General features: G+C 48.5%; 2 protein-coding genes across 8 annotated transcripts; both read left to right on the forward strand.

Moving 5' to 3' along the window:
* The first annotated feature begins 845 nt into the window (after positions 1-845).
* MSH5 (mutS homolog 5) lies at positions 846-18,330 on the forward strand. 7 transcript variants are annotated; one of them, XM_029242893.1, is made up of 25 exons: positions 846-894; positions 1,304-1,454; positions 1,742-1,865; positions 2,323-2,403; positions 2,589-2,651; positions 3,369-3,490; positions 3,677-3,786; positions 4,045-4,080; positions 4,405-4,487; positions 5,620-5,665; positions 8,834-8,972; positions 9,088-9,150; positions 13,871-13,999; positions 14,297-14,369; positions 14,530-14,639; positions 14,876-14,956; positions 15,189-15,276; positions 15,527-15,716; positions 15,817-15,943; positions 16,358-16,507; positions 16,862-16,936; positions 17,138-17,281; positions 17,483-17,620; positions 17,779-17,852; positions 18,075-18,330. In XM_029242893.1, the coding sequence occupies exons 2-25, from the start codon at positions 1,317-1,319 to the stop codon at positions 18,184-18,186; spliced, it is 2,496 nt and encodes an 831-aa protein (XP_029098726.1). In that variant the 5' UTR covers positions 846-894; positions 1,304-1,316; the 3' UTR covers positions 18,187-18,330. The 7 variants fall into 7 exon arrangements, with proteins under 7 accessions (XP_029098726.1, XP_029098729.1, XP_029098728.1 ...); XM_029242896.1 differs by having other exon boundaries at positions 17,531-17,620; XM_029242895.1 differs by having other exon boundaries at positions 3,677-3,783.
* A 208-nt stretch (positions 18,331-18,538) lies between these two features.
* SAPCD1 (suppressor APC domain containing 1) lies at positions 18,539-20,770 on the forward strand. The gene is made up of 5 exons (XM_029242903.1): positions 18,539-18,827; positions 19,080-19,220; positions 19,723-19,818; positions 19,919-20,008; positions 20,103-20,770. Exons 1-5 carry the CDS (start codon positions 18,714-18,716, stop codon positions 20,196-20,198), a joined length of 537 nt encoding a protein of 178 aa, XP_029098736.1. The 5' UTR covers positions 18,539-18,713; the 3' UTR covers positions 20,199-20,770.
* The last annotated feature ends 156 nt before the right edge of the window (positions 20,771-20,926 follow it).

A 20,926-nucleotide genomic window follows, 5' to 3' on the forward strand; every position in this document is an offset into this window, starting at 1 on the left:
GTATATGATTGTTTATTTCTTTCTCCTTCACTATCTCCTTGCTTCTCCTCCCCTCAGACACACACACTCAAAAATTAGGCTCATGGAGTAGGGATTTAATTATGTTCCCTGTTTTGAGTCCACCACCTGGCCCAGAATGAATGAATGACACCCTTCTGTCCTTAGGGGTGTGTGTGTGTGTGTGTGTGTGTGTGTCGAATGCTTCCAACTTCTCTTGGGGCGCTGAAATTATTAATTAGGCCCTGTGGTGTCCCTATGGGAGTGATCATACTCTGCACCCAGGAAACAGGCAAAGGTGGGCTGAGATAGGAGTCTCGCTTCTTATTTCCGCTTATTTATTTAAAACACTCACGTAGTTCTTACTATGTTTGCCAGGCACTGTTCTAAGCTCATTATAAATATTAAGTTAGAATTGTTGGCATAGGTTGAATTAATGCTGCTTATCTCCACTCTCCAGAAAAAACAAAAACAAAAACAAAAACCCCCCCAAAAACGTGTCTCTGTTCCTTTAAGGTCGGCCTCCTCTCCAGATTACCCAACGCCCCTAGACCCGTTCCGGGGGCTCTGACTCCAGCTCTGCTAAGGACTTTCTCACAGGCTCCACCCCGTGTCAATCAAGGGCCAGAGGCCCGGTTGCTAGGCCACAGCAGAGGGCGGGAAGTTTGAACGTTCTGGCACCGCCCCATATGCGAATAGGCCAGTCATCGTCCAGCCTTCTCTGCGGTCCCCTCCTCCCTCTCGCTCTGTTGGATCTCTAGGCAGGATCCGGGTCTCTTCGACCAATAGCGGCTAAGAAGGCGGGGCGTGTGCGCGCGCACCCCGCCCCCGCGTCGGCGCACCCTCCCGCAGGCCCGCGGCGTTTAATGACGCGGTCTCGCGCACGTCGCGACCCAGGTGACTGAAAAGGCGGGAAAACGCCGCGAACTGTCCGCAACTGGGTGGGGAAGTCAAGAGCGTGAGGCTGTGATCTTGGGGGCTTGGTTGGCAGGGGCGGAGAGAGGAGGCGTGCAAAACTTGTCCCACAGGACCCTCAGACAGTCTCCAAATACAACCTCCGCGTGACAGGAATAAGGGTGGGGCGAGTGGTGTTTTCCACAGTCTGTACTTTAGTTAAATACCCGAGAAGTCGCCCCTCCAGATGCCCTGCACCTGTGACCACAGCTCTCGAAGGCCCTAGCAGCCCTGCCCCTCAGCCCTCTCCCATTAGTTCTCAGTGGAGTTGCATTTCTGTGCGCCCCGCTACCCCCGCCTCCTCGCGGGTGAGATCTCGCTCCTGAACCGCCTTCATTTTCTTCATCCACAGAGCCTCCAAGGCCATGGCCTCCGTAGGAGCGACCCCAGGAAGGACGCCGCAGGGACCGGGACCCAGGGAGGCCTCGGCCAGCTTCCCCAGCCCGGCCCCAGTGCCGGACCCCCGGGAGGCCGAGGAGGAGGAAGAGGAGGAGCCCGCGGAGGTCTGGGGGCGGGGTGGAGAGGCGATGTCTGAGGAGCCAGAGCTCGAATCTGGAGAGCAGGGAGTTGATTGGAACGCCTGATTGTTAGCCTATAAAGGGGCTGGGAACAAGAGCTGGGCCAGTCACTTCCCTCCGCTGAATGTCGGTTTCACATTAACTGAATGGGGGTGATGATGCCTATCCCAGAGAGTTGATAAAGTAATTAAAATTAAATAAGGCATGCCTCAACCCTGCACTTAACGAGTGATTGGTTCAAATATTCGTTTCCTTTCTTCCTTGCCGGACAGATTCATCTGTGTGTGCTGTGGAACTCAGGATACCTGGGCATTGCCTACTATGACACTAGTGACTCCACCATCTACTTTATGCCAGATGCCCCAGACCACGAGAGCCTCAAGCTGCTCCAGAGAGGTGAGGGCAGAACTAGGAATTCCTCTACTCTGGGATTAGAAGCGTATTTCACTCGTAGATCCTTACCTGACTCAATCTATTTTTATTAGTTGACTCCTAGAGGCCCCCTTTGTTGTTTTTAGGAATTCATCTCATTATTCACAAAGGTACCAGGAGCTGGAGATACAGTCCTGGGCAAATCAGTCATGTCTGTCCTTTAAGGGTCTACAGTCTAGTGATAATCTCCTGGGCACCCCTCTTCCCTCCCACCACCCCATCAGTCTTACTCCTCCTTCCTTTTCTAATCTCATGTCTGACTTCGACTTATGCTTCCAATGTGGGGGGCACTCCGTACTCTTAGAGGGAGGAAATAAGTTTCTGAGGGGTGAAGGGAGATAGCAAGGGGAGGGCTACGGGTTCCCTCTTAGTCAAAAGATAAAGATCCTTGAACTCATTTGGTCTCCATTCTCATTCCAAGTTCTGGATGAAATCGATCCCCAGTCTGTTGTCACGAGCGCCAAACAGGATGAGAATATGACTCGGTTTCTGGGGAAACTTGGTAAGGACTGGGTAAAGGAGAGAGGGAAAATGGGGAAGGACTAAATTATGGAATGTTCCAGGAGACTAAAGGGTCTTGGGCGGAGCTACAGCCAGGAGACCAGAATTGGGTGAGAGGGAAGGTGGGACAGCGGCAGAAGGACTGAGATGTACAGACTGACGGCCCTTTCTTTGCCTCCCTCACAGCCTCCCAAGAGCACAGAGAGCCTAAGAGACCTGAAATCATACTTTTGCCAAGTGTGGATTTTGGTATCTCCTCCCTTTTGCTTTGCCCAATCCCCCATCCCAGTTTTCTGACCCTTTCTCCTAACTCCACCTTCATCATCAGAGGTCTCCCCTCAGCCCTATCTCATTCTAAACCTTTGTGTTCTTCAAGCCCCATGACCAGTCTCCCCACGATCTCTCCTAATCCCTAGCCTTTAATAACCTGCAGCTTAGGCTTGTCTAGGGATGAGTGCCTTCTGTGAGAAGAGGGAGTAGTAACACTTTTTGGTCAGCTTTGATTGTTGGCATTTTCCCCTTTAAGCCAAAGCCATTTACCCCTAAAAAAAAAAAAAAAAAAAAAGGCACTGCCTCAGTGACCTCATTCATCTAGAAGACACTTCCATAACCTTCCCGGGTTTTGCAAAAAGGACAGGGAATGTTCTATCCTAAATTAGATGTTAGGGCATTCATGTTATTAGTTCCTCTGTTAATATGATTTTTTTTGACCCCAAGTCCCCAATTCCAGACAGATATCTTACTCTCCTGAGCCATTTATCTTTCTCAGTTTATGTTCCCAGCCAACCCTTTTTAAAGTGTATGTAGAATAAAGAGTGAAAATTTGGCTCTTGTCTCAGCTTTCCATTAACTGCCTGTGTGAATTTGGCAAGCCACATCATCTCTCTTGCTTCTGTTTTCTCATTCTTAAAATAAGGTGAAGAATCGGGCTATAAGATCTTTCCCTCCCTTCTTCCCTCAAAATAGGCCTGGAGATAAGCAAACAGCGCCTCCTTTCTGGAAACTACTCCTTCATCCCAGACTCCATGACCGCCACTGAGAAAATCCTCTTCCTCTCCTCCATCATCCCGTTTGACTGCCTCCTCACGGTGAGATGGGTCCCGCAAGGTAAGGGCTGGGTTGCAGCAGGTTAGAGAAAGGCACAAGCACCTGGAGACTAGGTTTGAGTCCTGGGAGATACTAGCCCAGCCCTGGAAAATAATAGTTTTCCCTGGTGTCGTCCAGCCTCCAAGACGTTGGGATTTACCCCACCTCCATTACTGATCCCCTCCTAGGTTCGAGCACTTGGAGGGCTGCTGAAGTTCATGGGTCGAAGAAGAATCGGGGTTGAACTGGAAGACTATAACGTCAGCATCCCCATCCTAGGCTTTAAGAAATTTGCGTTGTAGGTCACTTACCCTAACCTCAACCAAAGTAAGGTGGGATTGGGAGGCCTGGAAAGTAAGACGGGATGGGGGGCGTTGGCAGTGACCCATCTGGTAAAGTGCTCTAGGACACACAGGAACTCCTGAGAGGGTGTGGAGCTCTGGGGAGAAAACTGAGACAGTACTCTTGAAGGAGAGCTAAGCGGGTATAACTTAAGAATGAACTCACACCTCACATACCCCAGCTACCTTCCTTTCTGCTTGTTTTCTGTCCTCAGGACCCATCTGGTGAGCATAGATCAAGACACTTACAGGTAAGGAGATGGAGGCAGGCTGTCATCTTTGGGGAGGGAGAAGGATTAAGCTTAATGCTCTAATAATCCTTAACGGGGCTCCAATTTCTTTAATCCTGGGGCTATTAAGAGCTCTCTCCCTGAAGGAAGGAGAAGAGGGGTGAGGGCAGAGAAGAAGAAAAGCACAAAGGTGTCACCCTCCTTTTCTAAAGGGAGAAACTGAGGCAGAGGGCAGTGAGGGACAAACCTTGCATCAAGACTTCATCTCAGGAGGTGTTCCCAATCCCCATTCCGTTTTCTCAATTGCCTTTTAAAATACAAATTACCCTAATTTCTCCCTAATAGTGTTCTGCAGATATTTAAGAGTGAGCCTCACCCCTCAGTGTACAAAGTGGCCAGTGGACTCAAGGAGGGGCTCAGCCTCTTTGGTAGGTTTGCCCCCTCCCTCATCCCACACTACACAGGCCTGCCAGAAAAACAGCTGCCTCCAAAGATGTATCCCAGTCCCTCTCTTTCCACTTCACCCCATTGCCAGCTGTCTCTTCTGCTCCAATCCAGCTTCTTTTTTTTTTTTCTTAATTTTTTAAATTTTTGGCTGCCTTGGGTCTTCGTTGCTGCACTCAGGCTTTCTCTAGTTGCAGCAAACGGGGGCTGCTCTTCACTGCAGTGCGCGGGCTTCTCACTGCGGTGGCTTCTCCTGTTGCGGAGCACGGGCTCTAGGCGCGGGGGCTTCAGTATTTGCCGCGCGTGGGCTCAGTAGTTGTGGCTCGCGGGTTCTATAGCGCAGGCTCAGTAGTTGTGGTGCACGGGCTTAGTTGCTCTGCGGCATGTGGGATCTTTCCAGATCAGAGCTCGAACCCGTGTCCCCTGCATTGGCAGGTGGATTCTTAACCACTGCGCTACCAAGGAAGTCCCAATCCAGCTTTATTATCCTCTTTGTACCCTCCCTCAGTTTGGGCATCTTCCTGAAACCTTGTCCAGTATAGTTGTCCAGTGTCTTTTGCGTATCATTTCTTACTCTACCAATTCCATGTTTATTCCTTGGGTTTGTATGAATATTTCTACTAGTGGTGTACCTGTCTAGGGACTTTGGGAGGCCCTGTGTATAGAGGAGAGTTATGTAACTGCATAACTCCCATGTTTGCTTTGCATAGAGTCTTTATCTCTTATAGTTGTTTCAGGCTTTAAGGTGTATTGGGGACATCACCCCAAGTAACCACATGGTTTCACCGTGCATCTCAGTGGGTTGTGTCTAATGTTTACGTGTATGTGTTGGGCTTTTTGTGAGTCTAATTATGCCTGCTCTGCATATTTTTCTGGCTGAGTGTTCCTGTGAGTGCCCATTCCTCCCCCAAGCCCATGTAAGGTAATCCCGGCTCAGACTTGTGGCCACACGCTGGCTTTGGCTGCCTTTGTGTCCTGTATCTGGGGAACGCTCCCCAGGCCAGCCAGCTGAACACCCAAACCTCTGACCCTGATGCCTCAGCTTAGACACATCCATACATTCCTTTCCCTGACCCTGCTTATAACAGGCTCACTCCCTACCCCAACTCCCAACAGGAATCCTCAACAGATGCCGCTGTAAGTGGGGAGAGAAACTGCTCAGGTGAGTAAGAGTCACACACGTGCTACAGGTTAATGCAGGCAATCTGTAGACTCAAACACACCACCCTTAGTAGTAATGAAAACAACTGCCCTTTCCTGAATGCTGGCTAAATGCGTTTAATCCTTACAACGACCCCACGTGGTAGCTAGTGTTATTCTCATTTTATGTTGTCAGCACAGGTGCACATGTACCCACTGATGATACACGGACTTTCACACATACACGCAGCAGAAGCAGAATCACAAGACAGCAATGTACACATGGTAATATCTTTTTTTTTTTTTTTTTTTTTTTTTGCGGTACGCGGGCCCCTAACTGCCGCGGCCTCTCCCGCCGCGGAGCACAGGCTCCAGATGCGCAGGCCCAGTGGCCACTGCCCACGGGCCCAGCCGCTCCGCGGCACGTGGGATCCTCCCGGACCGGGGCACGAACCCGTGTCCCCTGCATGGCAGGCGGACTCCCAACCACTGCGTCACCAGGGAAGCCCCGGTAATATCTTTAATTATTAAAAAACACACTTCAAATTTGAGCTGTTCTCTGATGACTCTCAAATTTGTATCTCTAGTTCCGAGCTCCATATGTGGAATGCTCTTTGCACATCATCGCCACCTGCAGTTTCCACAGGCAGCTCAAACTCAGAGCATCCACACTGACACCCACTGGCCCTGTTCCTCTTCCTGCATTCCCTTTTCTGGTTAATGGCATTGCTGGCAATATAGCTTCTCAAGCTCTGAACCTTGGATTGATGCTTCTCCCTCACCCCCCATATTCAATTATTCACTGAGACCTATTGATTCTATCCAGAAATGTCTCTCTCAGCCATCCCCTTCTCCCTCTTTCCTCTGCTCTAATTCTGTCTATCTTCATTTCTAACTTGGAGCATTGCATTCACCTTCAAATTGGTCTCTCTGCCTCTAAACGCTTCTTTTTCCAATCTGTTCTTCATTCCAAAATAGAGGTCTGAGCATGTCACTCCCCCACCCCCCTTTTTTTAAGCTTAAGTAGAAACAAAACATAAACCTCAGGAGGTTTCTGCATCACCTGCATAATTAAGGGCCGCATCTTTAGCAGTATGGCATTCAGGGCCCCTCAATTTTAATTTCCAGGCTTACCTCCTCATACCCATGTTTTGTTTTGTTTTGTTTTGTTTTTTCGGCCGTGCGGCTTATGGGATCTTAGTTCCCCACCGAGGGATTAAACCCAGGCCCTCAGCAGTGAAGGTGCGGAGTACTAATCACTGGACTGCCAGGGAATTCCCCCTCAAGCCATGTTAATGCTGTTCCCTCTGGAAAGTCTTTCCCCTGCTCTCCACCTGTCAAAATCTTACATCCTCTTGCAACCCAGCTATCACCTTTCTGGTGAAGCTTTCACAGGCACCTCTGAGGAGACTGACATGCACTTTGCTGTGTGGTCACATAGTGCTTGTTTATATTTTCTAGTTGCACTATCACAGCAGGTTGGAATTAGTTGGTGAATCTACTTGCCCTCATAGCTGTGAGTGAACTCTATGCAGTGGCCCATTCCTGTTAGCGCAGCACAGGGCCTTGTATGCAGTAGAATGCAAGCACACTGGTTACATCGTCTCTAAAAACTCAGGAAACCTTTGCTAGCCTGCAGGTGTACAATCTTTTCCCCCTGCCACCTGCCCTGCAATGTCTGTCTTTTGGAGGTTAATTTAGCATTATCTCTGAGGCCATCTCCAGGTAATTGGCGGGGTGATTTAATTACCTCGAAGTTCTCTAGAGCTTCAGGCGCAGATCTCTAGTCTCAACCAGGGATGAAAGGGAAGGAATTCTCAAAGGAGAAGAGAACTGAGTTAAAGGTGAGGGAGGGGTGCAGATTCCTTAGATAGGATCCTGCAGGGCATAGAATCACAATCTGACGGTCAGCCAAGGGCCCAGCTGGCCTGAAGCCAGACAGGGCACCTAGAAGGTGACTAAATGTCACAGTATGCTCTAAAGAGCACTGTCCTAGCAGTCTGGAGAGCTGAGTTTGAGATCCAGTTGTACTTCTTACTAGCTGCATGACTTTGGACAATTTGCTTACCTTCTAAGGGCCTCATCCCCTCAGCTGACTTGAGTCTGGCTCGACTAAGACTTCCAGGCACTCGAAGTACATGAGTCAGAGCTACCCAGGTGTTTTATAAGAAAGTCTGATGAGGCTCGTGCTCTCCAGGTGGGGAGGGTATTCACAGACTAGCCCACACTGCCTCAGACACCTCTGCTCCCTTGTGGCCAAGGAGCAGGGGTGCCTAAAACCCACCCTCGAATCCACATGAGTCTTCCACTTCATTCTAAGCTGGGGTGTTCTAACCCAGGGTAACTGGCCGTAGACTACAGTGTGAGATACACATCCTTAGGCCCCAGTGTCTCCACAGGTTGGCTGTTATACAAAATGATATGCCTAATGGCTTGCTCTAGTGTGGGAAAGAATCCATGGGCTCCCAGGTCCTTGTAGAATCTCACACTCTTCATAGCCATAGGGAGATAGGGATACCCAGAATTAGACAAACACAGATGAGACATTTATTTCTGTATAATAATTTAATTTATTAGGAAATAACCTCAGACACAGAAAAGGTAATAATAATAATAATAATATAAACCTCTGTGTTTCCACTAGCCAATTAAAAATAAGACAATGTTATTGAAGCCCTTTAAGTATCTCTACCCAATACTTTCTTCTCTGCAGGGATGAACATTATCACGAATTGAGGACTTATTCTACATGGAACAGTTATATACTTTCACAGGAAGAACATGAAAAGACATGAATGTCTGTGCTATTTCACAGCTAAATACGGATATACAAACTCTTTCTGACTCACTCCTACTCAGCTGCAGAGAGAGCTAGAGTGTTGGCATTCAAATGCCTCAACACACTGCTCTCCCTCTAAAATATTGACAAACTCCATCACGTATCCACATGGAATGACACATGGTCATATCCATCAAAACTGAGATACACACAGTTGTGCTCACATCCAGAGATTTTCAGTAGATGCAAGTAAACACACCTGCATAGATAGGACACTGTACTTACCAGTGCAGATACATATTGCCGCAATCCCCAGGGACCTCCAAATGCACATTTTTCACAAATTGAGATCAAGACAGTGATGAGAACAGAGGTAATTTCTGGTCTCCTCACTCCAACCCTCACTTCCAGGCTATGGTTCACACGTCCAACCCAGGACCTGGAGGAACTAAATTCCCGTCTGGATGTCATTCAGTTTTTCCTGTTACCCCAGAATCTGGACATGGCTCAGATGCTGCATCGATTGCTGGGTCACATCAAGAACGTGCCTGTGAGCTCGGGGTTGGGGGCAGGGAGGTGGGGAAGGAGGTGAGGGATGCTGGGCATCTTGAGGGGCATTAGGGTGGGAGAAGGAAAACAGCGGCTGTCTCCTTGTTTGACTCTAGCTGATTCTTAAACGCATGAAGTTGTCCCACACCAAGGTCAGTGACTGGCAGGTTCTCTACAAGGTAAGACCTCCCTTCTTGAACCTAGAAGTCCAGGTTAAGACCCCCAGCATGTGTTCCAAATCCTCTTTACTCTCGTCACCCAGTCCAACTTTATCCCGACACCTTTAAAAAAACTTTGCACTGTGGAAATTGTCAAAAAAAATTTAGAGAGAATAATACAAAGAACTCCCATGTACCCACCATGTAGCTTTAACACTTTGACTTATACAAATGTTGTTTCATGTATATATTCTCTCACTTTCCTTTTCCTGTATTATTTTGAAGCAATTCCCAGCCATCATATCATTTCACCCATAAATATTTCAATATGCTTTCTAAAAGAAAATTATTTTTAAAAAAGAATAACAATGCCATTATCTTATCTAAAAATTAATGTAATTCTTTAATATTAATTATCTCATGTTTAAATTTCTATTCATCTCTTAAATATAATGATTTTTAAAAATTTACAATTAGTTTAATTAGGATCAAAATATGTTCATATAGCGATGGGATGATGTCTTTTTGAATCTCCTTTATGGGTTCCTTCTCCATTTCACCATTCTCCTTCCCTCCCTCTCTCTCTCATTCTCTCTCTCTCTCTCTCTCTCTCTCTCTCTCTCTGTCCTCCCCTCTTCCCCTCTCCCCGCCTCTCCATATATATATCTTTTCCCCCTTGCAACATATTTGTTGCAGAAGCTGGATTATTTGTCCTACAGAGTTTTCCTTAGCCTGAATTTCACTGATTACATTCCCTGTTTTGTTTTTTGTTTTTTTTTTGCGGTACGCGGGTGCCTCGCTGTTGTGGCCTCTCCCGTTGCGGAGCACAGGCTCATGGACGCAGGCTCAGCGGCCATGGCTCACGGGCCCAGCCGCTCCGCGGCATGTGGGATCTTCCCGGACCGAGCACGAACCCGTGTCCCCTGCATTGGCAGGCGGACTCTCAACTACTGCGCCACCAGGGAAGCCCACATTCCCTGTTTTTGACATGTTTCTCTCTCTTCTAGAATTTCTGTAAATTAATAGTTGAATCTAGAAGCTTGCTCAGGTTCAAGTTTAATTTTTTTCAATAGTGTTTCATAAATGGAGGAACATAATGTCAGTATGTCTGACTCTCCTTTTGTGATGATAGCAGTATTTGATGTTTAATATTTAAGTCCATTAGTTCTTTAGAGATTGCAAAGTAGTGTTATTCTAATTCTGTCATTCTTTCTTCATTTATTAGAATGTTTCTGGAAGGAAGACTTCCTCTCATCTACTCTTTGGTTACCTAGTGATATCACAGAACATTGCTTGATTTTTTCCCCCTGATTTTATCTGTCCACCTATCAGCAAATACGAAATTAGTTCCATAATCCACCAAGGCAACCAATGAGTTTTTTTGGTTGCTGTTGTTGTTTTAGTATCATTACAAACTTACAGATTTCTTCATGCTTCAGGCCACTGCATTTTTAATCTTTACACATGTTCGAGATATTCCATCTTTAGCCAATGGGAGCCTCTTCATGTTGGCTTCTGAGTCCTTTAACATGACACTAGTAGACTTGGATAGCTTCCCCACTCTCTGGTTTGACAAGATGTACCAGATATACCACTTACACGTACCGGTTCTGACCTGGAACCAGACATTTCTCTGAGGAGCCCTGGTTCCTTTTAGTGAGAAATGGTATTTCTGTATACCACAGTGAGTGCTAGAGGGTACTCAGCATGTTTGGATTATTGCTTGTAGGCCTTTTCTGTGGACAGACCTAGGAACTTGAAAAAAAATAAAATGCATGATAAATTAGTACTGACATCACCTATTTATTTTATTTTAGTTTTTTAGATATCCAGAGATCACTATATCTATATTCTTTTTTTTAATTAATGTTTTTTGAGTATAGTCGATTTACAATATTGTGTTAGTTTCTGCTGTATAGCAAAGTGAATCAGTTATACATAAATATATATCCACTCTTTTTTAGATTCTTTTCCCATTTAGGTCATTACAGAGTATTGAGTAGAGTTCCCTGTGCTATACAGTAGGTTCTTATTAGTTATCTATTTTATATATAGTAGTGTGTATATGTCAATCCCAATCTCCCAATTTATCCCTCCCCCACCGTTTCCCCCTTGGTAACCATTAGTTTGTTTTCTACATCTGTGACATCACGTATTTAAATTCAGCACCACAGGGTTCTTACCTTGTATATTCCATTTTTATCCTCTTCAATATTTCCTTCTTCCATACTGGAGATTCTGTGTCTCAATAACACTAGGAATGAGAAAATCAAAGTATCACTTATTTGCTTTTTCCTACATTACATCCACAACAATCTTAGAATAGCAATATCACCATTACTACCAAAACTATATGATTATTGAACACTATTTAACATTTTTTTGGGGGAAGGAGGGATAGTTCTTCCTGTTCTCCCTAGGGATATACAGTCAAATTGCTGTGTTTTAGTCACTACTTCAAGTGGTTATGTCACTATCTGGGTATACATTATGTTCATTTGTTTCATTCTTTTTTTGATTTTTAATAATTGCTTCTTAAAATTTAATCTTATAATTATGTAGAATATTTACACAGTTCCAAGGTCAAATCTCCCAAACAAGGTATAGTCAATTAATTGTAGCTTCTATCCCTTTCCCCTCTCTCCACCTATAGATAACCTTTAAAAAAAACTTTTTTTGGCTTAAATAAGTTTATCTTTTATAGAAAAGGATAAAAATAAGCAGTCCGTGATTGTTGGGTGGTTTCATAAAGTCCTCAGTGACCCAGTCTCCTTCTGTCTTCCTGCTCTGCCATCCTCAGCATGTGGCTTCTACCACCTAGCTCAAGATAGCAATGTGAATTCCAGCTGTAACATCTGCTTTCCAGCTCCTCCTCCTCCACTGCTATTCGAAGTTTCCAGTGACTCTCTGAAGTTTCTCTGTGCATGGTTTCAGTTTCCAGCTTTTTTGCTGCAGCAGCTGCTATAGTTCTATTCCCAGTGAATTTGAGGTTCTTGATGTCTCATTGCAGAAAGAATTCAGTGAGAAACAAAGGTATAGTTAAGAAGTGGATTTATTTAGAGAGAAACACACTCCACAGACAGAGTGTGGGCCATCTCAGAAGGCGAGAGAGCCTAAAAAAATTTTTTTAATTTAAATTTATTTTTGGCTGCATTGGGTCTTTGTTGCTGCGCACGGGCTTTCTCTAGTTGCGGCGAACGGGAGCTACTCTTCGTTGCGGTGCACGGGCTTCTCATTGTGGTGGCTTCTCTTGTTGCAGAGCACGGGCTCTGGGCACGCAGGCTTCAGTAGTTGTGGCATGCAGGCTCAGTAGTTGTGGCTCATGGGCTCTAGCGCGCAGGCTCAGTAGTTGTGGTGCACGTGCTTAGTTGTTCCGTGGCATGTGGGATCTTCCCCGACCAGGGCTCAAACCAGTGTCCCCTGCATTGGCAGGCAGATTCTTAACCACTGCGCCACCAGGGAAGCCCTCTACAGTATATTTACCTAACATGTAAAGTAGCTTCAATTTTATTTTACGTGAGCAGATGTGTGTGACTATTTGTATATTCCCTCCCACTACCTAACATTTATCCTTGGCTTCAGCCAGGCCAGGCTCCGCGTTCAAGCACTCTGCCTGGGAGACCCACCATGTTCCTGCTCAGGATAGCATGGTGGTTAAAAGCCAGACACCTGGGCTCAATTCCCAGCTCATCTATTTACTCTCTGTGAGACCTTGAGCAAATTGTGTTACCTCTTTGTGCTTCAGGTTGCTCACCTGTAAAATGGAGTCATGCTAGTCCCCATCTCCTAGGATTATTTTGAGAATTGAATGAAATTAACACATGTAAAAAGTTTAGAATATTGCCTGGTGGGTAGTAAACATTCAACAAGTGTTAGTTCTTATTCCTGCCTCTATTCATTTGCCCATGCTCTTGCCCCCACCCAGAATACCCTCCTCCCTTTGGAATTGCCTTATTCAAGACCAAGCTTATTTCTTTTTCTCTGCAAAGATATCCCAACTATTTTAGCCCATATTAGTCTTATTCTCTGAACTTCCTTAGTAATTTTAGTCAGTTTCACAACTTGGTCAGTCTTTTTTGTGGGTAGTCATTGTTTTTGTTGCTTGTTTCCATCATGGCTAGATTATAAACTCTTTGGTTTATACACTTTTTATATCCTCTGTCACAGAGTGAGGCTCAGTCAATGTCCTTTGGATTGGGTTTATCCACTCAGTCTAATCCCTGTTTAGAGCAGCCACCTCAGGTCACTGACTTTCACGCTGGAGAATTAATTCTCAGTGACTCTCACCCATCCCCTCTTCCTGCTGTCTCTTACCCAAATGCTGTCATTGCCCCTTCTGCTCATTTACTTCTTCTCTGCCTTTCATATCCCTATTTCTCTTTCCTCTGTACAAACTTCTCTCTTGGGATATTGTACAAATCTCTTTCAAAGCAACTACCACTTTATTTTTAAATCTTCTGGGTGTATTTGTCTTCCTTACTAGACCACGAGCCCATCTAGGACAAGGGACCCAGTTGTCTTTGTTGTCTTTGGAGCCTCAGTGTTTAGTGTGGTGCCTGGTGAAGAGTTCTGCAGATACCATTTTCTCTCTCACTGTTTCTTTTTTGCATTTGAGATCTTCTCTCTGTCTCTGTTATTGTGTTTTTCCCTATTGGTCTTTGTTCTTCTCAGTCCATCCCTGTCCCCTCGCCTAAGCCCGGCCTGGGTATGGGCCACCCTCCTCTGTCCATTTCTCCTACAGACAGTGTACAGTGCCCTGGGCCTGAGGGATGCTTGCCGCTCCCTGCCCCAGTCCATTCAGCTCTTTCGGGACATTGCCCAAGAGTTCTCTGATGACCTACACCACATTGCCAGCCTCATTGGGAAAGTGGTGAGTGGAAGGAAAGAGGCAGAGCTCCTGGGAAACTAGGGGAGGGATGGGTTTGGGTAATAGAGAACGACTGGGCTCTGGGGAATGTGGTGTGGAAGATGGGGATGCATGGGAGACACTGAGGTCAGCTGGATGACCAAGGGATGGGATGGTGAGAGGAGATGGCAAAATATCAGGGATCTGCTTGGGGGCTTGGAGGGTTAGGGTTAAAGCAGGGACTGAAGGGGCCCAAGTAGAGGTGAGGAACAGGACGAGATGGTGCTGGATGTAAAGAACCTGGACTTCTTGTCTCCTCAGGTGGACTTTGAGGGCAGTCTTGCTGAAAATCGCTTCACAGTCCTCCCCAGCATAGATCCTGAAATTGATGCAAGTGAGTGTTAGGTGTACGGATGGGCCTGTGAGCCCTGAGACATGAGCCTGCCCAGTGATGGGGTACCGTTCTCAGTAGGCGGCCACTACAACTGGGGGTAATCATCGCAACCAGAGCAGGAACCTTACTTTTGATATCCACGTGTCTTTCACCCTCCTAGAAAAACGAAGGCTGACAGGACTTCCCAGTTTCCTCACTGAGGTGGCTCGGAAGGAGCTGGAAAATCTGGACCCCCGTATTCCTTCATGCAGTGTCATCTACATCCCTCTGGTGAGGGCAGGAGGGTGGGTGTGCTCCCCAGGGGTTTTTTAGGGGGACATTAGGCTTATGAAGGACACATTAGTAGATAAGAAAACCCTGGAGAAATCTGAAGAACATGAATACTTTTTGGTGGCTTTAGCCCCCTGAGGGAAGCATTGGGGGATATAGGGGACTCTGGCTTCCTCTAAGGAAAGAAAGTGCCCAGTACATCACTCTCTGTTTTATCTCTTTTCTACTCTCCGCAGATTGGCTTCCTTCTTTGTATTCCCCGCCTGCCTTCCATGGTGGACACCAGTGACTTTGAGATTGAGGGTCTGGACTTCATGGTGAGACCCTTGACCTCTGTAGGGGTTGATAAGGAAAGTGAATGAGCAGCTGAGAGGAGGGCCTTACCCCATCAGCACTGCCCAATGTGGGATCCCTCTTCTGTTGTTTTACTCTGATCTTTACCAGCTCTGGGACAAAGGAGAAAGAAATCAAGGTCAGGGCTGGAGCGGGGGTTAGATAGGATGAGGATCGAGAGAAGCAAAGCCCATAGCTTTGAACCCTTGTATCCAGTTCCTCTCAGAGGAGAAGCTTCACTATCGTAGTGCTCGAACCAAGGAGCTGGATGCATTGCTGGGGGACCTGCACTGCGACATCCGGGGTGAGGAGAAGCGAGTGGCTGGAGCGGAGTGGGCAGCATGGAGATGATTCTGATAGGCTCCTTTCCTTCCTGCCATTGCTCTCTCTTTCTCTCTCTCTCTTTCTCTCTCTTACTCTGTCTTTTCTGAATGTCTCTGGGTATTTCACATGGTATCTGCAAGCCTGTTTCTGGGTCCCTCTGCTGGCCTCTTTGTCTCTCCTTCACTTTCCCCTGGAGCTGACCCCCAGCTCCCTCCCTTACCTGCCCCCAGACCAGGAAACCCTGCTGATGTACCAGCTGCAGTGTCAGGTGCTGGCACGGGCAGCTGTCTTGACCCGGGTGTTGGACCTCGCCTCCCGCCTGGACGTCCTCTTGGCTCTTGCCAGTGCCGCCCGGGACTATGGCTACTCAAGGCCTCGTTACTCCCCACGGCTCCTTGGGGTACGAATCCAGAATGGCAGGTGAGAACAGAAAAGGGTGGAGGCATACACAAGAGGGGCCCAAAGGCCCCATCTTCTGCATCCACAGGCCACGTGCAAGGTACCTCTCCACCCACTGCAGGCATCCTCTGATGGAGCTCTGTGCCCGAACCTTCGTGCCCAACTCCGCAGAATGCGGGGGGTACAAAGGGAGGGTCAAAGTCATCACTGGACCCAACTCCTCAGGGAAGAGCATATACCTCAAACAGGTAGAGGAATCCCTACAAACTGGGCCTCTGGAATGTTCTCCATTGTCTCCATCCCCCACCTGCCAGTCAACCCAGGTCCCTACAGCTCTTCTCCCCATGTTCTGACCCCAGCTGTCATGAAAAGACCGTAGCCCACACCCGCCGCTCCTCTTCCTCCCAAGTTCTCATTCTCTACCTGAGGGAGAGCCATGTTCTAATGATCGTTCCATGGCCTGATTTCTCCTCCCCCACCTCTGAGTTAAAGTGTGCCTTTGCTCACTCCCTGCCCTTTACTGATTCTAAAGCGAGCAGAAGGGGCTGTGATCTTCTGTTAAACTGTGTCCATCTCTCTTGATCTATTGTTCTCCCCTCAGTTTAGCCTCACCTTCACCTCAGCCACACGAGGCACCGGGCCCTGTCTCCTCCCCTCTTCAGGTAGGCTTGATCACATTCATGGCCCTGGTGGGCAGCTTTGTGCCAGCAGAGGAAGCCGAAATCGGGGCAGTAGACGCCATCTTCACCCGAATCCATAGCTGTGAATCCATCTCCCTTGGCCTCTCTACCTTCATGATCGACCTCAACCAGGTCAAAAGGAGGATGGGTTGGGGGAGGGGGATAATGGGGAAGGAACCCTACCCGTGAAAAATGTCAGGAAAAACGTTCCTTCTGCCTGCTCTCTAAACTAGGGGCAGGGAGCACCCAGTTCAGAGACCAGGAGAATCAATACTGCGAACCTTTATCTATCCCCGGCTTCGTGTGAGGCACTGTTGGCAATGAAAGGATGAACAAAACATGTGTCTTCGCCGTTAAAGAACTTGCAGTCCTGTTGGGTGGACACATACACACACAAGCAGCTTTACTGCCAGGCAGACTGTGGTCAGTGCATTACAGGCCTCGAATGTTTCTGAAACTATCCCTTGTCCACCTGGTACCCAGCAGGTGGCGAAAGCAGTGAACAATGCCACTGAGCGGTCGCTGGTCCTTATTGATGAATTCGGAAAGGGAACCAACACGGTAAGGGGAGAAGCTGTTGAGGATCTAAGGAGGGGAAAATGAAGGAGGGCTAAGGAACAAGAGGGTGTGGCTGCGCCTCTGGAAAAGAATAGGGGTGTGTGGGTGGAAAAGAAAGAGTGTGAGGCGGGAGAGGCCTGGCAGGAGGAGAGGGGTGCACGGGGCACCTGTGGTTCCACAGCCTCACCCCTGCCCTCTGCACAGGTGGATGGTCTCGCGCTTCTAGCGGCCGTGATCCGACACTGGCTGGCGCTTGGGCCCACGTGCCCCCACATCTTCGTGGCCACCAACTTTCTGAGCCTCATTCAGCTACAGCTGCTGCCACAGGGGCCCCTCGTGCAGTATTTGGTGAGGAACCAATCCAGCTCCCTAGGGGCCCCTAGGCCGAGCATTTCCCAGAGCTGGGAACTGGCTTCTCCGTCAGAACAGGGGCTCCTTGAGCACAGGGACCATGTCCCTTCCTGTTTCTCACTCTCCACGGCAACTGACCAAGGGACTGGGGCAGGAAGCAGAATGACTGATAACATTCCCCTTTTATTCTCTTTTAAGACCATGGAGACCTGTGAAGATGGGAATGACCTTGTCTTCTTCTATCAGGTTTGCGAAGGTGTTGCCAATGCCAGCCATGCCTCCCACACAGCTGCCCAGGCTGGGCTTCCTGAGAAACTCATTGCTCGTGGCAAGGAGGTGAGGTCCAAACAGCAACCGCCTCCATCAGGGCTCCCTTCCACTGTCCCTGCTTCTCTGAGGGACCTGGATTTCTGGGCCCATGGGATTTCTGACCCTTACTCTCTTCTCTTACCCAACACCCACTCCCACCCCTGCCCCTTCCTCCTTGGTCCTAGGTCTCAGACTTGATCTGCAGTGGAGAGCCCATCAAGCCTGTCAAGGAGCTGCTAAAGGAGAAACAAATGGAAAAGTGAGTGCAGGCCCAGGGTCCTCGTTCTCTCCAGCATGTTCTGCAGCTCTTCTACCCCTTTCAGGGACTCAGACAGTCTCTTGCCCTTTAAAGATTCAAAGTTTCTTCCTGCAATTTCTAAATTCTCAAGGTCTCGGGCTCCCCGCGCTGCACCCTCTCCCCTCTGCTCAGGGATTCTGTTGCCCAAGCTTCCGTGAATCTCACTGGTCTCTCTCCCCTCAGTTGCCAGATGTTAGTAGACAAGTTTCTGAAACTGGATTTGGAAGATCCCAGTCTGGACCTGGACATTTTCATGAGTCGGGAAGTGCTGCCTGCTGCCGCCACCATCCTCTGAGAGTCTTTCCTGGGCTCTCCTCCACATCCCAAACCCCGGGAGCCTGCCAGGCCCTCTTTGTTTCCTTACCTCCTTCACACCCAGAGTTCTCAGTTTCCCTGGAAATTTTGTTTCATGTTAGTAATAAAGTTTGTTTTGGAGAAAGTTATTGTTTCCTTAGACGAGCCAAAACAAAACAAGAGAGTAGGAAAGAGATGAAATAGGAAGCAGCAGGCCACAGAGGGACCTGCCCTGCCTCATTAAAAATAAAGTATCACTGCTGGAGGGAGGCCCTCGGGTTCTACCCAGGGGGACTTTATGAGAACCAACCACTTCAACAGACCCTACAAAAACAGATGAGAGAGAAGACAGGAGCCCAAGGGAGATGTTCTTTCCCCTCAAAGTAGGAACACCTCAGCCTGAGACAGACCCAGCAGGAAGGGCTCTGGGAGGCTGAAAGACTAGGCAGGACCGGTGCAAGGCTGGGGGAAAGGGAGGGACCAGCCCTGCACCAGTGGGTGTGGCTCCACCCTTCCCACCTCAGAGCCATGGGGAGCCGGGGTCCTGGTGGGCTGCCCCTGGTGCAGGCCCCCTACACGGTTCTGCTGCTGCCACTGGAGACAAGCCGCCAAGACCCGGGGGCCCAGCGCTTCTTCCTCTGGGTGAGTATCAGTCCCGCAAGAGGTCCCGGGAAAGCCCCTCTCCCTAGATCAGTCTCCTGCAATTCCACTCAATTTTGAGGACTCGTAAGTTCAGCCCCTTGCTTTCCCTCGCCCTCCAGGTCCTCAGTGGCCAGTCTGGGTTCACACTCAGTGACCACATAGCGAACTGAACCACGGGTTACGAGCAAGGGCCGTGCGTGGCCCAGAACCCTGCTGTGGAGTGAGTCAGCCTCTGCTTCTTGCCTTGTTCAGCTGCAGAGGATGCAGGCTCTGGAGCGGGAACAGGATGCCCTGTGGCAGGGGCTGGAGCTGCTGGAGCATAGCCAGGCCTGGTATGAGGGCCGTCTGAGGGAGGCCCAGCAACAGCAGCTATATCTGGGGGCCCTTGGTGAGGTATGGGGCTGACCCATGGTATGTGGGGGCAGGGGTAGCAGGGACGTGTGGACACAGCCTGACACCATCCTGGAAAGGTAAGAGTTAACGGACATGGATCATCAATTGGAAGCAGCATTGTAATGACAGGATGCCACCAAATGTTAGGTCGGTTCATTGTTGGGCCTAGAGGAGGCTGGTCTGCATTCCATTCAGAGGGACACAATTTGGCTCACTCCATGGAGATGGGGGAGTGGTCTGGATTGTTCCAGTGAGTCAGGGATGGACAGGAGGGAGGATCCAAAGAATAGAGAAAGCGGGTACTATGCTATTTGAGGGGGTTGGAGGAACTGGACTGCTAAAGAGATGGAGTGGAGAGTACTGGAATTTCCCACCTGCCTGGCAGGGAACTGGGATGAGGGGATCCAGATGGAGGAGAGGAATGACCTGTGGTGATAGGAGAAGAGTGGCAGATGGTACTCGAGTTTTCACCACGTTGTCTGCCTCTAACTCCTCCTTTTAGAATTTTCCAACAGATTTACACTCAGAGCCTGGTGGCCCCCAGTTAGTCCAGATTCAAAAGGTGAACATCTGTTTGCAGAATCTGCTTCAGGGGAAGGTGAGTTTATTGTTTTTAGTTTACTCTTGGGAAGTGGGGGTAAAGAGGGGACTTGGGGTCAGCACTGGTCTAACAAAACAGCGAATTCCCCCCCCAACAGTTCTCCCCACATCCCCTGAACAAAGCTAGTTCCTGCGCCACCCAGGACTGGAAGGGAAGGCCAAGGAAGCAGAACGTGTGGCAGCAACACGCAAGCAGTAGAGGAGTGGGGGGAGGGCGGAAGCCCTGGCCCTCAGTGGGAGGGAGGGCACAGACACCCAGACTGTCTCCCTCCTCTTCTGCAGGTGGTGTCAAGGCAGCAGAAAGGAGTCACTAAGCCAAAGGGGGAGATGGCTCAAACAGGCTGCCCCAATGGACGGAGGGGCCCTACCCGTGTCTAATGTCTCCTCTGGTTCCCCTCAGTTGTGCTGGCAAGGCTGAGTCAGAACCCCCAGCCTCCTTATTCTGCTTCTTGACTCAATAGCTAAATGGCTCCAGGTGGTGGGTCAACTGAAATCCTGACATCTTGCTGTGAAATTTCTTCTCCACTCCTGAAAACTTCCATTTCGTCTTTCTGGTATCTTATGCTCTCACTCTTCCCTATATGATGTGCATAAGTGATCTTTCTTTGAAATCCCTCTGGGGAGAAGACATGTTTATTGGCACTGTCTTTCAACTTTAAATACAAAAATAAAATTTAAGCATCTCCAGAATTTCAAAAATAAAATAGAAGCGTCTCCAGAATTTCAATAAAAGCAATTCTATAAATAACATTTTTCAGTAGGAGGTGGGGTACCCTCCTCCCCACTTCCAATCTTAGTCACTGCCCCATGTATCTTCCCCTCTACCTGAGCTTGGGAGAGCATGAATAAGTAGCGGAATAAAGATGCTACAGAGGGCTTCCCTGGTGGTGCAGTGGTTAAGAATCCACCTGCCAATGCAGGTGACACGGGTTCGAGCCCTGGTCCGGGAAGATCCCACATGCCACGGAGCAACTAAGCCCATGTGCCACAACTACTGAGCCTGTGCTCTAGAGCCCGCGAGCCACAACTACTGAAGCCCGCGTGCCTAGAGCCCGTGCTCTGCAACAAGAGAAGCCACCGCAATGAGAAGCCCATGCACCACAACG

This window comes from Monodon monoceros, unplaced genomic scaffold, assembly GCF_005190385.1.
Source record: "Monodon monoceros isolate NGI ecotype Baffin Bay Population unplaced genomic scaffold, NGI_Narwhal_1 Super_Scaffold_3, whole genome shotgun sequence".
Classification (NCBI taxonomy): domain Eukaryota; kingdom Metazoa; phylum Chordata; class Mammalia; order Artiodactyla; family Monodontidae; genus Monodon; species Monodon monoceros.

What these genes read in the sequence shown, in the direction of transcription:
- SAPCD1 (XM_029242903.1), top strand. Translation starts at nt 18,714, where the DNA reads ATGGGGAGCCGGGGTCCTGGTGGGCTGCCCCTGGTGCAGGCCCCCTAC. An exon ending in CCCAGCGCTTCTTCCTCTGG is followed by an intron (nt 18,828 to 19,079) that starts GTGAGTATCAGT and finishes TGCCTTGTTCAG; the next exon opens with CTGCAGAGGATGCAGGCTCT. An exon ending in AGAATCTGCTTCAGGGGAAG is followed by an intron (nt 19,819 to 19,918) that starts GTGAGTTTATTG and finishes CCCCCCCAACAG; the next exon opens with TTCTCCCCACATCCCCTGAA.
- MSH5 (XM_029242893.1), top strand. Translation starts at nt 1,317, where the DNA reads ATGGCCTCCGTAGGAGCGACCCCAGGAAGGACGCCGCAGGGACCGGGA. An exon ending in CGTTTGACTGCCTCCTCACG is followed by an intron (nt 3,491 to 3,676) that starts GTGAGATGGGTC and finishes ATCCCCTCCTAG; the next exon opens with GTTCGAGCACTTGGAGGGCT. An exon ending in GTACGAATCCAGAATGGCAG is followed by an intron (nt 15,717 to 15,816) that starts GTGAGAACAGAA and finishes CACCCACTGCAG; the next exon opens with GCATCCTCTGATGGAGCTCT.